The sequence below is a fragment of the Scyliorhinus torazame genome, chromosome 16, assembly GCF_047496885.1.
Source record: "Scyliorhinus torazame isolate Kashiwa2021f chromosome 16, sScyTor2.1, whole genome shotgun sequence".
Lineage (NCBI taxonomy): Eukaryota > Metazoa > Chordata > Chondrichthyes > Carcharhiniformes > Scyliorhinidae > Scyliorhinus > Scyliorhinus torazame.
The window spans coordinates 13,542,053-13,560,404 of record NC_092722.1 but is presented as its reverse complement, the minus strand read 5'-3'; the positions used below and the strand labels follow the sequence as shown (position 1 = coordinate 13,560,404).

The window sequence follows — 18,352 nt, the reverse complement described above, 5'->3', positions numbered from 1 at the left end:
CACGCACCGAGAGGCCAGTGGGCTATCTATTAATGGGCTGGCCTGAATCCCTGGATCTAATGTTGTATCTCCCAAAGGCTTAGGCATGTCTTTCACCATTCTGGACTTATCTATTTCCCTGGCTTCTATCGGGCCATCAGGTCATCTGGCTCGGCTGACATCCCCTTCTTTTTATAATCACTAAATCATCGCAATGCAGAGAGAGAGAGAGAGACCATTTGTGCCATCATGTCTGTGTAAGCTCCGTCACATGGTTATCCACTTGCTCCCATTCTGCTGTCGACCTTCCACAAAACTTTCTTCTCTCATGTGCATCCCCTTTCCTTGTAAAGGTTCCTGGAGACTCTCAAACGTGCTGACTTTTGGCTTGGAAGTTAAGCTGAAACCTCCTCTGCCGGTTCAGAAGAACAGAAGGAATGCTGCTCAAAATGTGCCCTGCCCGGGCAGCACGGTAGCATTGTGGATAGCACAATTGCTTCACAGCTCCAGGGTCCCAGGTTCGACTCCCGGCTTGGGTCACTGTCTGTGCGGAGTCTGCACATCCTCCCCTTGTGTGCTCCGGTTTCCTCCCACAGTCCAAAGATGTGCAGGTTAGGTGGATTGCCCTTAGTGTCCAAAATTGCCCTCAGTATTGGGTGGGGTTACTGGGTTATGGGGATAGGGTGCAGGTGTTGACCTTGGGTAGGGTGCTCTTTCCAAGAGCCGGTGCAGACTCGAGGGGCCGAATGGCCTCCTTCTGCACTGTAAATTCTATGATTCTATGATAATCTATGACTTTTGGCTTGGAGGTTAAGCTGAAGCCTCCTCTGCCGGTTTAGAACAGAAGGAATGCTGCTCAAAATGTGCCCTGCCCCCATCCCTCCCCACCCCCTGAACCCCACCTCAAGTAAAAGGACTCCAAAAACACATGTTAACGCATCCTTCAACTCATCTGCTGTTTGCGGAGTACTGATTTTACAATTAGCTGGCACGGGTGGCTCTGCACCAACGATGACTGCACTTCAAAAGAAATTTATTGGTTGCCAAGGGCTGATTGACACCGGATGAATGCAAACCCTTTCTAAGTTTATTACTGGGTGTTCTTGCCACATTGAAGCTTCAATTGTTTTCCTAAATAAGTCTCAAGACTTACCGCAAAGTCCTTTGCTGATAACCTTGATCCTCCGCTGCTGGGTGCACTGGGCCATATCCAGCTCACACTCATTACTGTATGTGGAATAATCTGACCCACAAACCGGGGCAATGACAGATGGGCAGACGCCTTTCTTGCAGACACACATTCCCTTGGCTGGCTCGTCGGGATCTCGCTCACAGATGGCTCCAAATCCACAGAGGACACCTCGACACACTGCGGGGACAGGAAGGGAGAATGATGTTAGAGATCCCCTCTTTCAAATGATCACAGGTTCAAAGCCAGAAATTGAATCGAGGTTCGTCTTAGAACACAATGAGCAATGTTCACCAATCGACCAGCAAATTTCAACCAGAACAAATGTTTTCCACCTTAAACACAGAAATAGCCGAGTTTGTACCAGCAACATTATCATCAGGGAAACATCAGGAGCAACGATTAAAGACCGAGAGTATGGACCTGCTATTATTTTTCTATAGGTATGGTTTTGTTTATAAATTTAGAGTACCCAATTCTTTTTTTCCTTTTAAGGGGCAATTTAGTGTGGCCAATCCACCTATCCTGCACATCTTTGGGCTGTGGGGCGAAACCCACGCAGACATGGGGAGAATGTGCAAAACTCCATACGGACAGTGACCCAGGGCCTAGATTGTAAATGGGTCCTCGGTGCCGTGTGGCTTCTACAGGGATCGTTACGATGTATGAACATCACCGAAGCAAGGACCATTTGTTCCATTAAAACCTTCTGACACTTTACTTCATCTAACCCTATCCTGTCCATTGTCCTCGCTCTTTGTCTCATTAATGAGCTGCCAGTGGCCACCAATGCAGCCTCAGCCCCTTCTGCCCTCCACCTTAATCGGGGGAAGTGTTGCCACAGCCCAGAGACTGGCGTGGGACCTCTCCTGTGATTCAATGCGCTGGGTTACATTTAGATCCAGCCTGTAGCGCCCAGAATTAGTCACAGTACTCCATGTGTGCTCTAACCCACGTTGTATACATCTGTGACGCAACATTCCAGCTTTTCAATTCTGTTTTAAAGAGAAAGATATCTCAAACTGGTCACTTTCTAAGTGTTTTTCAATTACTTTTCTGGTTTAAGGTCCCTAGTGGCACTCTCTCGGATTTAGCTTCAACACGGGTTTCCATAAAGATTGGTCTACTGGACAAAAATCATAGGGACATCAGAACGGGTGTCTACATTGTTGTCCTCCCCCCCCCCCCCCCCCCCCCCCCCCCCCCCACCCCCCACTTCCCAATTATCTTTGACCACATCCGTTTATTTGTTGTAAAAGTATCGGAGATGAGAAAACAGCTTGTTTGATTGAAGATGTCACATGACCAAACATCCAGGGCCACGCCCAACCGGAGATGGCAGCCCAGCACCACGCTCTCTTTCGGGCCTTGACGGAAGCACAAAGACGAACAGCATGGAGACATTTGTCGGAAAATGGGTCTCCCAACATGGCTGGAGCAAGCGAGGTAACGGGGAGTGTGGCGCTAACCAAGATTAGAAACTTTACAATTCTGCCTGAACGTAACCACAGAAACAGGAAAAGCTGGGCCCGGCCATCAGGTCTGCCTCCAACTGACAAGAGTTAAGGATAGGTTAACATTTGGGGGCAGAGGCCTTCATCAGGAAAACTAGGAAGTGGAGTGTAAACAAGCCACTCTCTCGGACGAAACACGAAGGAGAGAAAACTGGTAAATGAATTCAGCTATACTGGGCTGGACCCGCTGAGGTTTGGGGCCTACCTGCCTGCCCAGGTGCAGCAGCAGCCAGGGGCCGCCACTTAGAAGAGTTCCCTGGCCAAACGGTGACCAGGTTGCAATGCCCATTAAATTCATTTTAGAAAAGTTTGGAGAGGGAACACCTCCATTTGGAAGCACCCTCTCCCTCACCTACCCATCGCACCTGCTGACTCGTGTCACAGAGAAACAACCATTGAATTAATGTTTTAGAAACAATTTTTATGTTGCAGTAAGTGAAAAATGAGTGACGAATAATAAGCTCTATAAGGGGCCTGCTTATCTATAACTTTCTAATTCTGACGAATCCTGAAATATTAACCTAGATTTTCTCCTTTTAGATGTCAACAGGTCCGTGGCACACTTTCATCATTTTTTCTTTTTGCTCAATTTACTAATTTACTTTTTCTGTTCCGCTCTGCTCGGACTACACCCAAGAAGTCTTCTTCAGGAAGCCAATATTGAATGAGGCAGCCTTTCATATTTTCATTGCAGTTCAATATTTCTCATTATCGCTAGGTTAGGTCCATGTTTAGAGTCAATTAATCAAATCGTTCATCGGGTTGTCTACTGGTACACGATTTTACCACTTGATGTTTTATTGTGCGATTGATGCACTATTTTCCAATGGTGAGAATTTTATAATTCCAATACATGTAGGTACAGGTAATTGGAAATAAATAATCATGTGTCTAATGAAGATGATTCACAGAGCTCCCAGATCACACGGCTATAAATTCTATTCTATTCTTTCAAAGACAAGTGTATTATGGACTATGGTGCCAAGACAGGTATGTGGAGTTATGGAGCATTGAAATGTGAAATAGACTGAATTGTTTATTCATGCTTCTAAGTCCCGACAATATTGAGAGTTAAATATGTACAATTTCCAGGATCTTTTAGGTAGCCTCAATTCAGCTGCATGGGTTCCACAGGACAAAATAGCACCACATTTCGCCAACTCTCTTATCCGACAGATGCCCAGATGTTTGGGGAAGGCAAGAGAAGACAGTTGGTGCACTCTGATTCTGAGCTAAGGCACCAGCCTCGGGTAGATGGAGGGAACATCAGTCGCAGCTGAGCCACACTGTTTCTGACTTTGAGAGAGTTTGAAGTGGAAAACAAAACTGTCTGAAATGTAAAATGCTCGACTCCACTGCACCAACATCCTTCAATCGAAGCCACCACGAGCTTCAATCAGGAGTCACTGATGTGCTCGAGAGGCAGCAAGGTCTTGACTCTGGACGTTGAAATGATTTCTTCTTTCCCTCGCAGAGAAGTTGCAGTGAGAATGAAGTTCCAAGGTCAATGGATCAGCATCGAACAAGATGGATTATAATTGGGTATCTGCGAATTCTCACTCCATTAACTTCCAGCATCTGGAATAAATTCCATCATTGTCTTTTTACCTGCAGTTATTTCTTTAACGATTAAGTTGGTCTGCCAGAAATGGGATGCTTAATGGTCAAATGTTCTTACCCTGTTCACACATATTAAACTCTAAGTACCTTGCAACGCTTGAGAGCCCAGTGAAAATTTGATCACACTTCAATAAGAAGCTATTTGCTATGTTCTTTTTTTGTTAAAAAAAAGGTTTACTTTTTCTAATTTCTCTTCTCCATTTCCCCGGTACACTGACTCCCCAGTCCCTCTATTTGCTGCTGAGTATTAGTGAGTTATTGGACTATTAAGCCCGCCCACCCCCTGCTCTCATCCAGCAAGCACTCAACATGCCCTCAGCATGCACTCAACATGCACACCTTCCAGCAAAGTCAGTGAATAGCCAATAAAATCGGAAACCATGTGCAACTTTTCCTACTCCCCAGAGGCACAGCTGAGAGGCAAGCCTGGGGTCTTGTACTAATAATCTTTATTGTCACAAGTAGGTTTACATTAACACTGCAATGAAGTTACTGTGAAAAGCCCCTAGTCGCCACATTCTGGCGCCTGTTCGGGTACACGGAGGGAGAATTCAGAATGTCCAATTCACCTAACAAGCACGTATTTCAGGACTTGTGGGAAGAAACCGGAGCACCCGGAGGAAACCCACGCAGACACGGGGAGAACGCGTAGACTCCGCACAGGCAGTGACCCAAGCCGGGCATCGAACCTGGGACCCTGGCGCTGTGAAGCAACAGTGCTTAGCCACTGTGCTACCGTACTGTCATACTTGGGGCTCATCAGTAATCACTGGCAGCATTTTAGCCCATCAGTTCAGAGCTTTAACACACCAACTCTCCACTGAAGGATCCACGGGGGACCCATGACAACGAGAAACTTTTAATGCATTCCCAGGATGTTAATTTTCACGTTGTCCAGTTGGTAAATTTTGATAAACTTGAAAGAGTACCAAAGCTGTGTGAAAAAGGAAGCATTTGAGTGCAAGTCTCCAGGAGGAATTCTATCCCACACTTTGCATTTTGCCTTTCCCAGGGTACATGACGCACAATCTCACGCAGTCTGCACAGACATCCATTAATAAGCTCAGTTGTGCAGCAGCCCCAATTCCATCACATTTTACTCACATTACCCACTCCAGCTTCCGTAAGCTGGCTCAGCAAATCGGCGCAAATTCGTCAGCGCATCGAGATTCATAAATAAGCATCTGACCCAATTAAATTGTGATTCAAGGCAAAGTACGGGTTATCCTTTTTTTAAAAAAGGAAAAGAAATCAGATGTACCCAAGACAATGTGATAAACATTTGTTTTTTGAATTTAGAGTACCCAATTATTTTTTCCAATTAAGGGGCAATTTAGCGTGGCCCAGGGCAGCACATTGGCGCAGTGGGTTAGCACTGTGGCATCACGGCGCCGATGTCCCAGGTTCGATCCCGGCTCTGGGTCACTGTCCGTGTGGAATTTACATATTCTCCCCGTGTTTGCGTGGGTTTCGCCCCCACAACCCAAAAATGTGCAAGCTAGGTGGATTGACCACGCTAAATTGCCCTTAATTGGAAAAAAATGAATTGGGTACTCGAAATTTTAAAAAAAAAATTTAGCACGGCCAATCCACATCTTTGGATTGCGGGGGTGAAACCCACGCAGACACAGGGAGAACGTGCAAATTCCCCACGGACAGTGACCCAGGGCCGGGATCCGAACTCGGGTCCTCAGTGCGGTAGGCAGCAATGCTAACCACTGTGCCACCGTGCTGCCCCACCATGTGGTAAACATGAGGGCCAACACCACCCCAACCTTCCCCAAGATGCTGTTAAATTTATAATAAGTTACTGGTTGGACAAGTTCGATTTTCTAGTTTGCCAAGCAATGCGCATCAAAGCTCTAGTTTGAGCTGCAACCCTGCCTCCATTCTTACTGCAATGGCCCAAATTGAATGTCTTGCGCTGCAACCGCATTGACACTGGCATTCTGCATGCTTAACAGCAGAATGTGGACATAAAGGCACATTCCAGCCTCAGTACTAGGGAGTTGTACGGCTCTGGGGCTTGCCGATCAGTAGCGCTGTTTGTAATACACACAAACACTCTCTGTTAAAGGGGCAGAATCTTCAACAAAAAGCATTTGCCAATATTTTGGTGGGACATTAAAGGTATTACATAAACGCAAGTCGTTGTTGCTCAGGGCTCAAAAAAGAATGCCTTTTTTAAAAGTTGTATGTTGTTTCCATTCACATGGTCAGCAAGTTGTGTTTGTGGAAAAGGCAACATTTCTTAAGCTTTTTCATGAAGCCGGGCTGTGCTTACTTTATATCGTCAAACCTGCTCTCCCTGTCTTTAGTAGGGGCTGGCGTTTGCTTATGTGGGTACGAGCGGCCCTCTGGAAGCTGACTGTATAAGTGGCCAGTCTTCATGTGTGATTGCCTTTGTTCCAGCACCAGCAGCTGTCAAATGTCTGGGCTCAAAGTTTCAGAAGTGACTCCCTGAACCTCTCTCCCCTCCTGTTTCAGATTCTCATTAAAATCAATTCCTTAAACTAGGCCGTCAGTCCTAACATTTCCTTACATAGCTTGGGTGTCAGGTTTAGTCGAATACTGTGCTTGTGAGGAGCATTGGGACAATTTATCACATGAATGATGTAGAGTAAGCAATGCCTGTGTGGGTCTCACCCCCACAACCCTAAGAGATGTGCAGGCTAGGTGGATTGGCCATGCTAAATTGCTTCTTAATTGGAAAAAAAATTGGGTACTCTAAATTTGAAAAACAAAATGCTGCTGCGTAAGTTGTTAACTCGGCTGTCTTGGGCAGCTGGGCTGCGCTGGACCCTATCAATATTCAACATCGAGGAGTATGCAGCTCGCAAAGACTGAACAGCGATCAGGAGCGGGGACTCCCTCCACCTTTACCTGTCTGTGGCCCGAGGTAGAGGCGAATGGTAATGTGGCCACCAGTGAGGCACTCGTAACAAACACAGGGCTTTGAACTCGTGAACCAGCAGCAACCAGAGGCTCAAATGGGTGTCAGTAGAAACATGAGGATACTTTCTCCAGGAAAGAGGGATAACTCCAGGTTATCAGCACCCAATGAGGTGTGATTGGGTGCTACTGGCTATGGGATGAGTGAAGAACTTTGGCCTCTGCGCCTCTATGAATGGTGCTATGGGGCTGACATTCCATCTGAGCTGACAGATCAAGTTTCACATCTCATTTGAAAGCCAGCACCTCCGACAAGGCAGCCTCATCAGCACAGTACTCAAGTGTTGACCTGGAATGTGTGACATGTGTTGTTCAAGTCCTTAGGCTTAAACCCACAATCTTCTGATTCAGAGGCAGGAGAGCTACAAATTAAACTAAATTGACACTTGTGCGAAGGGAACACTGGCTGACAGGTTGATAGATTCGAGGTATATTTCAGACACAATGAATTACAATATGAAGATATCTAACCTCCCCCAAATTGCACTAAAAGCAGCATTTGATGGGTCTCCTTTCCTTCAAGTCTTCTTAATGCAAGTTAGTTTTCCTTTTCAAGGTTTTTGTTGCCGCCTTCATCCAAACACTTTTCACAGCAATCATTTCCATTTCCCTACAGCCAATCATCATTATTGCAATCTGAGTGGTTATTTAGATATTACAGATCCCATCTTCATACTCTTTGAAATTATTTTTAAAAAGTCAAAATGGCCATGGCTTATTCTTTATGTATTGGCCCGGTTTCCCTTATTCTGTGCTCCTTCTCTGTAACATTAACAGACTCTCGAGGCGGCACGGTGGTGCAGTGGTTAGCACTGCTGCCTCACGCCGTCAAGGACCCGGGCTCGATCCCGGTCTCGGGTCACTGTCCGTGCGCAGTTGGCACATTCTCCCCCTGTCTGCATGGGTCTCGCCCCCACAACCCAAAAGGATGTGCAGGGTAGGTGGATTGGCCACGCTAAATTGCCCCTTAATTGGAAATTTTAAAAAAACATTGCCAGGTTCTCCTCATCTAGTTGACCGATTCCTTCCTGCTGCTGCTTCACTCATGGGTTGGATTGGATTGGATTTGTTTATTGTCACGTGTACCGAGGTACAGTGAAAAGTATTTTTCTGCGAGCAGCTCAACAGATCATTAAGTACATGAGAAGAAAAGGGAATAAAAGAAAATACATAATAGGGCAACACAACATATACAATGTAACTACATACGTTCATATCCTCACCCTGGCCACTGTGACAATTATGGGACAATAATCAGAAACGGAATACAGGAGGACTCTTCACTCTCTCCCGCCCCCCCCCTCCCTCCCTCATGCCAGGTTTCCAAATCTCCATGAGGTCCCTCAAGGTTCCAGGAATTAATTGCTGGGAGGGTACAGCTCCAAGCAAGAGAGGGAGAAGAATCATAGGGGCCTTAATTAAAATCGGGTGCCTTGTTCTTGGTTTCCTTAGAACTGTTTTTTTTTTTATTCGTTCAAAAGATATTGGAGATGGAAGTAGAAAGGCTGTTTGATCGGACAGTGCTGCGCCAGTCGGCAGTCACAGAATTCATCTCTTAAATCAGGCGGTAAAAGCAGATATAAAAGAAGCTGTGCCATTATTCAAGAAAAGGGTTGGAGTCGTTCCAAGGCTTTGTCCACATTTTCATGCTTTACCCAGCCCCATCCTCCACCACCATTAAAAGCAGACTAACCCACCATTCGCCTCACACTGGGACATTGGTGGATTACACTTTTTAAAAATAAATTTAGAGTACCCGATTATTTTATTCTTTTTCCAATTAAGGGGCAATTTAGTGCGGCCAATCCACCTAACCGGCACATCTTTGGATTGTGGGGGTGGAATCCATGCAGACGACGGGGAGAATGTGCAAACTCCACACAGACAGTGACCCAAGGCCGGGGTTTGAACCCAGGTCCTCAGCGTCGTAGGCTGCAGTGCTAACCCCTGCGCCCCGTGCCGCCCGTAGTGGCAGATTACACTGACCACAACTGACTGCGCTACTTTTAGCGCAGGCAAATCAGACCATGTCTGGAAGCCTTTTGGGGGATATTTTTGAGGATGAGGGAGGGGGTCACAAGAATGCAAATTCTTTCTGCAGTTCCATTTGGCAGGTGCTGAATGGAGTTTGAAATTTGACATTAAAGTTAGAAATTCAATTTGTAAGCGTACACATTCCACAATGGGAACTCTCTGTCAACACGTACAGAATCTACAGATAGAATGAGTGGAAAGAGGGCACATTGCATCTTCCTTTTTCCACCAATAAGTGCTCCAAAATTACTCGGCCTTGCCACAGCAAACAGCGTACTTGCAATTTCTCCAACAGCAGGTTGCCGAAAATCCATTTGCACCTTTTGTAAAGAACACAGGCAGGCAGTTCAACTTGGTGTGGCAGATGCCGGGTATTATGTCTGTCCCTTGAATCCCACTTAACGAGAGTCTTCACAATCCTGCGTGCCTTCGTTTGTTTTTTAAAAAAGGGGCAATTTATTGCCAAGGAACCCGTGAGCCAATTGAACAAAGGCCTGTTGGCAGTGCCTGGTGGCATGCACCGTCACACAGTAAGGGAATATGCCAAAGGCACTGCCGGGCTCGATTCCTCCACTCTACTGATTTCCAATCTCAGCCACATCGCCGTGAGGAGAGATGTACATGGACTCAACCCTTTGGCAGCTCCTCGCTCCAGCAACCATTGCCGAGCACTGCTGGCCGAGCTGGGAGGGGACTGCACAATCAGCTACAGCTCGTGACTGGCCTCAGAATGTAGGCACTGGAATAGAGAAGAAAAAAAAACCCTCCTATTTACATGAGGTCATTCATGACCTAAGGTCACCCCAAAGTGCTCCACAGCCAAGGAATTCCTGTTCAGTGCAATGGAGTCGGCAAGGCAGACTATTTGTGCACAGCAAGCTCCCATGAAGAGCAATGTGGCAATCAACGGGTAGTGTTGTTGGCTGAGGATTACATATTGGCTCGGGCACTGTGGAGAACTTTCCTGCCCTTCTTCCAAATAATGTTCCGGGACTTTTAATGTTCACCTGCGAGGACAGAAGAGGCCTCAGTTTAAAACCCTTCCGGGAGACAATTAGACCATTTGTCTAAACAAGGCTATTCTATCTTTTTCTGAAGTTGATCATTCCCTGCCTAGTTCCTCCCCCCCCCCCCCCATCCCCTTATCTCTAAAATACCTCAGGCCACTCTGTAACAGTAGCCCTCTGAAACATTGAATTCCACCATCGCACAAGCACTTGATTTTTTCTCTCTCTCTCTCGGATTCGCACTCTGTTTAAATTCCAAGTATCTACTTTTGTTCTGGACTTCTCGAGGGCCAGGTCATACCTGACTTAACCTGACAATCCCCTCTACTTCAATCAATCAGTGTTGTAGCCCCCACGTCTGACCCTCACTCGCACAAAGCAAGGCTCTCCCGCAGCAAGGATTGCTGCATTCAATCCGATATCTTTGCTCAAGTCTCGCTACTGCTCTGCATCGTTGAACCTGCCAATAAAAGTGCCGGGGAAAACCACACGAGTGGAGTAATTCCACCCTTTCAATTATCACAGAATTCCTACAGTGCAGAAGGAGGCCATTCTGCCCATCCCAGTCTGCACCGACCCTCTGAAAGAGTACACCTCCCAAGCTCACTCCCCCCCCACCCTATACCAATAACCCCTTAACCTAACTTACCCACCTTTTTTGTGTCTACTAAGGGGTAATTTAGCATGGCCAATCCACCTGACATGCGCAACTTTGGACTGTGGGAGGACTAAAAGCTCGGTCAAAGAGATGGGATTTAAGGTGTGTCTGTGAGGAGGAAAGCGAGTTTGAGAGGCAGACAGTGCAGGGAGGGAATTCCTGAGCTTGGAGCCGAGGCGTCTAAAGGCACGGCCACCAAAGGCGAAGCGATTTAAATTGGGGATGGCACAGGAGACCAGAATTAGAGAACGGCAGGTATCTCAGAGGATGGTGGGGTTGGAGGAGATTACAAAGATAAGGCGGGGCAAGACCATGGAGGGATTCGAAAAAAAATAAAGGATGGGAATTTCAAAATCGAGATGTTGGCTTGACTGGGGGCCAATGTGGGTCAGCGAGAACAGGGGTCACAGGTGATTGTCAGGGAAACCTGGCGGGAATCCTGGGTGAGCATCAGTGTTTGATACAGTCACAGGGCAACTGTTAATCCTGGACATACTAACTCAGATGAAACACTCCCAATGGTGCAAGTTGAACGTGAGGAGCCTTGAGCTGCTTACCAAGGTTACCTTCATCGAGACTATCTTTCCACAAGGAGAGAAACAGCTGAAGGTGAAGGAGTTGAGAGAAAGTCTGAGCAGTTATCATAGATGACTGAATATTTCATTTGCTTGCTTCTCCACCAATCAATGCACTGGGGTTTTGATGCTGTCTTAATACATCAGTCTTTTGAATTAAATGTAGCTTGAGTGTGCAATAGTGACTGAGGGAAACAGCATTGTTAAATAATTCTGTTAAATTAAGGGAGCGTGGGGATATCAAACCATCTGGAGAACATGCTACTCATTAACTCTCCAACAATTCCAATTGCACATTTCACTCAGAAAATAGTCAAATGGAATGATACCATGAATTTAGTTCATTTTAACTGTTAAAAACTACCGCCATTGTACTAGTTTCCAGTGATTTAAGGAAGGACCAGGGGCTGGTTTAGCACCGGGCTAAATAGCTGGCTTTTAAAGCAGACCAAGGCAGGCCAGCAGCGTGGGTTCAATTCCCGTACCAGCCTCCTCGAACAGGCGCCGGAATGTGGCGACTCGGGGCTTTTTTCACAGTAACTTCAATTGAGGCCTACTTGTGACAATGAGCAATTTTCATTTTGTTTCAAGATGCTGTGACACTGGACTTTAAATGGTGCTCTCTTTCTTTACCTATTTTCCATGTCCTCCCTCAAAGCACTGACTCCTCTCTGGGTGTGGCGCTCTGTGTCCATTGTCCAAATGAGCTTTGATGGTGGGTAGTGGCAATCTGTCAACCTTGGGGGTATCAGAGATGCTGATCTCTTTGAATGATAGCTGATTACCTGTCAGCGTGACATTTCCGGAGGACCACATGAAGCAGGAAGAGGCCACCCTTGAGCTTCTTCACCCATTTCATGAGATCATATCTGATCTCGATCTTAACTTAATCTACCCGCCTTAGTCATATATCCCTTAATAGCCTCATTTATCAGACACCCAGCTTTGACATTTTCTATTGTCCCCCAGCTTAACAGCCTTTCGGGAAAATACTTCCAGCTTCCCACGACCTTTTGTGGGAATATCAGTGCCGAACAGCCTCGCTCTAATGTCAAGGTTTTGCTGTCTTGTTCTGGAATGAAATGAAATTCGCTTATTGTCACAAGTAGGCTTCAAATGAAGTTACTGTGAAAAGCCCCTAGTCGCCACATTCCGGCGCCTGTTCGGGGAGGCTGTTACGGGAATCGAACCGTGCTGCTGGCCTGCCTCAGAGTGCTTTCATAGCCAGCGATTTAGCCCTGTGCTAAACAGCCCCATACTCCGCGCCCATTTGTAGTTTCCAACCTCAAACAGATCACCACTTAGTCTTTATATTCAAGAAACTATAAATTCAATCCATGCAACAAGCCCTCATTCAACTCTTTGGGCGGGATTTGCCGAGCAACCTTCTGCATGTTTCATTGCCATTGGTTGTCTGGTCCCACCGTTGTCAATGGGGTTTCCGTTAAACGCACCCCTCAGCACCGGGAAACCCGCAGCGGAGGGGGGTGCGTCGATGGTGGGTCGAGAAGATCCCGCCGACGTGAATGGCGATCTGTAGGCTGGAGTCAAACCAATTTAATAATTTTAAAAAAAAATTTAGAGTACCCAATTCATTTTTTCCTATTAAAGGGCACTTTAGTGTGGCCAATCCACCTACCCTGCACATCTTTGGGTTGTGGGGGCGAAGCCCACGCAGACACGGGGAGATTGTGCAAACTCCACACGGACAGTGACCCAGAGCCCGGATCGAACCTGGGACCTTGGCGCCGTGATAATTTATTAATTAATTGACGAAGTCCAAAAATAGACTCGCAGAATTTCACTAATTCTTTTATCAAAATAAATTTAGAGTATCCAATTCTTTTTTTTCCAATTAAGGGGCAATTTAACGTGGTCAATCCACCTACCCTGCACATCTTTGTGTTGTGGGGGCGAAACCCACGCAGACACGGGGAGATTGTGCAAACTCCACACAGACAGTGATCCAGAGCCCGGATCGAACCTGGGACCTTGGCGCCGTGATAATTTAATTAATTCATTGACGAAGTCCAAAAATAGACTCGCAGAATTTCACTAATTCTTTTATCAAAATAAATTTAGAGTATCCAATTCTTTTTTTTCCAATTAAGGGGCAATTTAACGTGGTCAATCCACCTACCCTGCACATCTTTTTGGGTTGTGGGGGTGAGACCCACGCAGACACGGGGAGAATGTGCAAACTCCACACGGACAGTGACTCAGGGCTGGGATCGAACCCGGATCCTCGGCGCCGTGAGGCAGCAGTGCTAACCATTGCACCCCCTGAATTTCAGTAATTCATGCAGCCTTGCTTCACCTTTGTGAAAATGTATTTCTGAAATCTTAACACCTTTCCTTGTTCCTTCAGCTTATGAGTTGACGATGGCAAGTTATATATGAGTGAAATCTCGGTAGCGCAGTGGTTAGCACTGCCGCCTCACGGCGCCAAGATCCCAGGTTCGATCCCGGCTCTCGATCACTGTCCGTGTGGAGTTTGCACATTCTCACCGTGTTTGCATGGGTTTCGCCCCCACAATCCAAAGATGTGCAAAGTAGGTGGATTGAACACGCTAAATTGCCCCTTAATTGGAAAAAATTAATTGGGTACTCTAAAAAATTTTTTTTTTTTAAAGTGAAATCTCATTGAAAGCACCAAGAGGCAAAGGCCACCTCAAAAAATACCAGGGGTGAAATTCTCCGTAATCGGCGCGATGTCTGCCGACCGGCGCCAAAAACGGCGAAAATCTGTCCGGCATCGCGCCGCCCCAAAGGTGCGGAATCCTCCGCATCTTGACCGGCCGAGCCCTAACCTTGAGGGGCTAGGCCCGCGCCGGACTGATTTCCGCCCCACCATGCTGGCGGAAAAGGCCTTTGGTGCCCCGCCAGCTGGCGCGGAAATGACATTGCCGGGCAGCGCATGCGCGGGAGCGTCAGCGGCTGCTCACGGCAACCCCGCGCATGCTAATCCTAACATCTACCCCGGCGGGGGGTCGGAGAATCTCACCCCATAAATCCCACCCCTTTAATTTTGTGACTGGTACAAAGGAGGACAGAAGAAGTAACTTCAATAAAATTAAAGCTGCCAGACAAAATGGATGGCAAAGACACTGGGCAGTGCATCTGAAGTCCTAAAACAATCAAATCTACAAAAGACAATGAAAAACAGAGCCTTGTACACAAGACACCCTTAAGGCATAGACCTGAAATCACTATCCGTCATAATGGCAGTGGCACACTCGACAAGGCAAGACATTCCCCATCTTCCCTCCATCCAGAAGGACAAAGGACAGCGCAGGAAATCTCTCTCAAAGCATCAAAGCCATTTTCAAAATGTTACTGTCCAGCTGTAGCCACAAATACCTCCCAAAAAATGCAGCTCAGAGAGAAATTCTGGACCCTCATGTTGTCATGGCGAGATTTATATTTATTGCAGAGTCGGCAAAGAGGAATTTATTTTCTCTAAAAGCAAAAGACAAAAACCATTATTGTTCTGCTGCACATTTTTCATAGTCTAGATTCTGTCAAGACTGGAATAAGGGTGCACTGCACAGCTGAACAAGTGCCATCACAGCGAATCGCTGTCACAACAATTTGAAAGTGCACTTGAGGGGTAGATGTTAGGATTACAGCAATATGATCTCCGATTGGAGGATGTCCTTCTATCTGAAAGATAATGGTTAAATCCTCATTAATAGAATCACCAGAGTGCTAGTTAACTGAAGCAGTGTTGGTGATCTGAGGCAATCGACCCAAGAAAAGGGTTAAAATCATCGTCTGGTAAAGTTTATAATTAATTAGAAACCGGGGCTGCACGGTGGTGCAGTGGTTAGCACTGCTGCCTCGCGGCGCTGAGGACCGGGTTTAAATTCTGCCCTGGGTCACAGTCCATCTGGAGTTTGCACATTCTCCCCAAAACTGCATGGGTCACACCCCTACAACCCAAAGATTCTTTCGTTTTATAAATTTAGAGTATCCGATTCTTATTTTTTTCCCCAATTAAGGGACAATTTAGTGTGGCCAATCCACCTACCCTGCACATAATCTTTATTCTTATTGTCACAAGTAGGCTTATATTAACACTGCAATGAAGTTACTGTGACAATCCCCTAGTCGCCACATTCCGGCCCCTGTTCGGGTACACTGAGGGAGAATTCAGAATGTCCAATTCACCTAATACACGTCTTTCGGGACTTGTGGGAGGAAACTGGAGCACCCGGAGGAAACCCACACAGACACGGGGAAAACGTACAGACTGCACACAGTCAGCATTTTAGGTTCTTTGGGCCAAGGATGGGCCCTGCGCGCTTGCGCAGAAAGAAAGTGGCGCGAGAGACACGATCAGGTGACCAGGAATGGAGCATTTTTGCAGACAAGTGTCCCAGACAGGAGACAGGGAGAGGGGACACGGCGAGACCCAAAGGAGTAGTTCCAGACTGGGGGACAGGGAGAGGTCCCAGCGAAATGATGAAGACAGAGGAGCAGAGGAAGAAATAGAGCTGCAGTGGTCAGATCTTAAATAGAAAAGGCTCAGGACAGAGAAAGGTTGAGTCCATGCCGCAGGCCACTGGGGCAAAGGTAGACCCTTTGGAGCAGCAGCCAAACACTGAAGTTATGCTGTGAGTCAGTGCCTCAGAGCAGAATTGCAAGGTTGTGGGTTAAAGCTCCATCCATAGACTGACATCTCAATCCAGTACTGAGGGAGTGCTGTATCGTTGGAGGTAACATTTTCCAGTTCAGACATTAAACCAAGGCTCATGTCTTCTTGTTCACAGTGACCACAGGACCCAATTTTCTAACTCAGTTAGGCCTGAATTTGGAATTGGGCCCACGAATGTTTCAAAAAGCAATCCGTCGGCTCTGAAGTAAGGACATCCCGGGGACGATGAAGATTTTACATAAAGGCAAGTTCTGCTGAGAAGCTTTTGTTTCTGCGTGGGCATGCAAAGGGTGTGTGAGGGTGGCGTGGGGGTAGCAGTGTTGGTGATCTGCAATAAAGCTCATTCCCAAAGTTTCATTTTTAAGTTACGTGAGCAATCACGTGAAATGCCTGACGTAAGAGATGACTAACAGGAGGATAAAAGACAATGGGGAATCATAAACAGACTAACAGGGAATGCTGTCCCTAAAAGTGTGATTCACTCGAGATAATTTTAAAATGTTTCCATTGGATGTGAGCGTTGCTGGCAACAGCAAGTGTTGGGCGCAATGAGTAAACATGGTATGGAATCATTCTGCATTGCGGAGGTACGCTGTGCGATGGCTTTGTTAATGAGCTGTCTTGTGGTACGAGAGACCACTTGGTTGCTTGAAACCACACCATGAACTGAAAAGAGAAATCTGCCCCTCGACTTTGCTGTAAAGGTGTTCTGGCGGAGAGAAGAGATTGATTTGTTTTTCTTAAAATCCAGATCTGATCCAAAAAAGAAAGTGAATCGTTCGCAGCTTGCTCACTGAAAGTGAAGTCTGGACCTGGCCCTCCTGTCAAAAGGTTCTGAGTGAGAACACATTCCAGAGAGATAGTATTTGCTTTCCTTTGGGTCGAACGCAGTCTCCCTCAGGGCAAGAGGATTATGTTCACGTATGCAGGAAATCCCCCCCACGGGTGTTAATGTCGGTCGGGCCCACCCACAGGAGCCCTTGAAAAACTGATGCACACGAGCAGGCTTGTCAGGAACGGAACAAAGTAACACTCCCCGCTGCAAATTGGCTCATATGACTAAACTGGGAGCGATTTCACCTATGCCACTGCCAGCCGGTACACCTAACTAAAGATCACAATATTCCAAACCTTCGAAAAGCGCGACGGAAACAACCCAGTCCTGTACGCCGCCATGTTGGATATGGATGTCGCCATGGAAGCAAGGGCAGGCAGTGGTCCCGCTGTTGCCACGGCTCACGCTCTTGCCCACTCACCAAGGAGGCACCAAAGGGTGCTTCACATTACACATGGAACACAGCAAAGCAGGAGGAATAGATTCAAAATAAAATTCTAGTGGCAAAACATTACAGCTAATAGGAGCCAATGTTACGTTGCAAAATGGCCCTGTTATCCATCCACATTGGACATTTAATCATTAATATTCTATAAATATTATTGGTGGGTGAATGAACAGTAAAAAGGAGGCGGCACAATTTTGCTCCGAATTATTTAGTCAGCGAGAGTCTGTCAGTGCTGTACATGCGCTGCTCTGTTACAAGCCTCAGAGGCATTCTTGCATTCGCTCCTGCTGTTGCTTCGCAGAATTGCCAAGCCAGCTTTCAAAACAAATTTCCTCTCCAATTTATCATTTTCGTCATCCTTCCAGGCTGAAGCATGGACCTACCCAACACCAACAGTGATTACGAACCCAGTAGGGAATTCAAGAGGACCTTCTTTACCCAGAGACTGCTTCGGATTGTGGAACTCGCCGCCACAGAGAATAGTTGAGGGAAGCCACGTGGATATTTTTCGGGGACAGCTGGAGGAGAAGGGTATTTTCGTGGATGACGGGCAATGGGAGGTGGCACATATGGAGTGTAGGCATCAGCATGGGTCGGCTGGGTTCAACGGCCTGTTCCTGTGCTGTAAATACTTGGTCACCACAAATGTACAAAAACAATCGTTCATGTCAACTGTGGCCCAGTTGGCAGCATTCGTTGCCTCAGGTTCAAGTCCCACTCCAAAATCTCAGCTGCTACACCAGTGCAGTACTAAAGGGGGTGCTGCACTGACGCAGGTAGTATCTTTCTGGCAATCATTAAAGTGAGGCCCCAACTTCTCTCCCAAGTGGATGTAAACGATCCCGTGGCACTATTTCGCAGCAGAGCTAGGGAGTTATCCCTTC

At 46.7% G+C, this 18,352-nt stretch overlaps 1 protein-coding gene across 6 annotated transcripts in view; it reads right to left on the bottom strand.

The window, feature by feature from the left end:
* The window catches only part of agrn (agrin), a 538,795-nt gene that overhangs the window by 173,379 nt on the left and 347,064 nt on the right, over positions 1–18,352 (bottom strand). For all 6 annotated transcript variants that reach the window (XM_072477973.1, XM_072477974.1, XM_072477975.1 and 3 more), the window contains one exon: positions 1,133–1,348. In XM_072477973.1, coding sequence (XP_072334074.1) covers positions 1,133–1,348 — 216 coding nt within the window. The remainder of the gene's footprint in view (positions 1–1,132; positions 1,349–18,352) is intronic.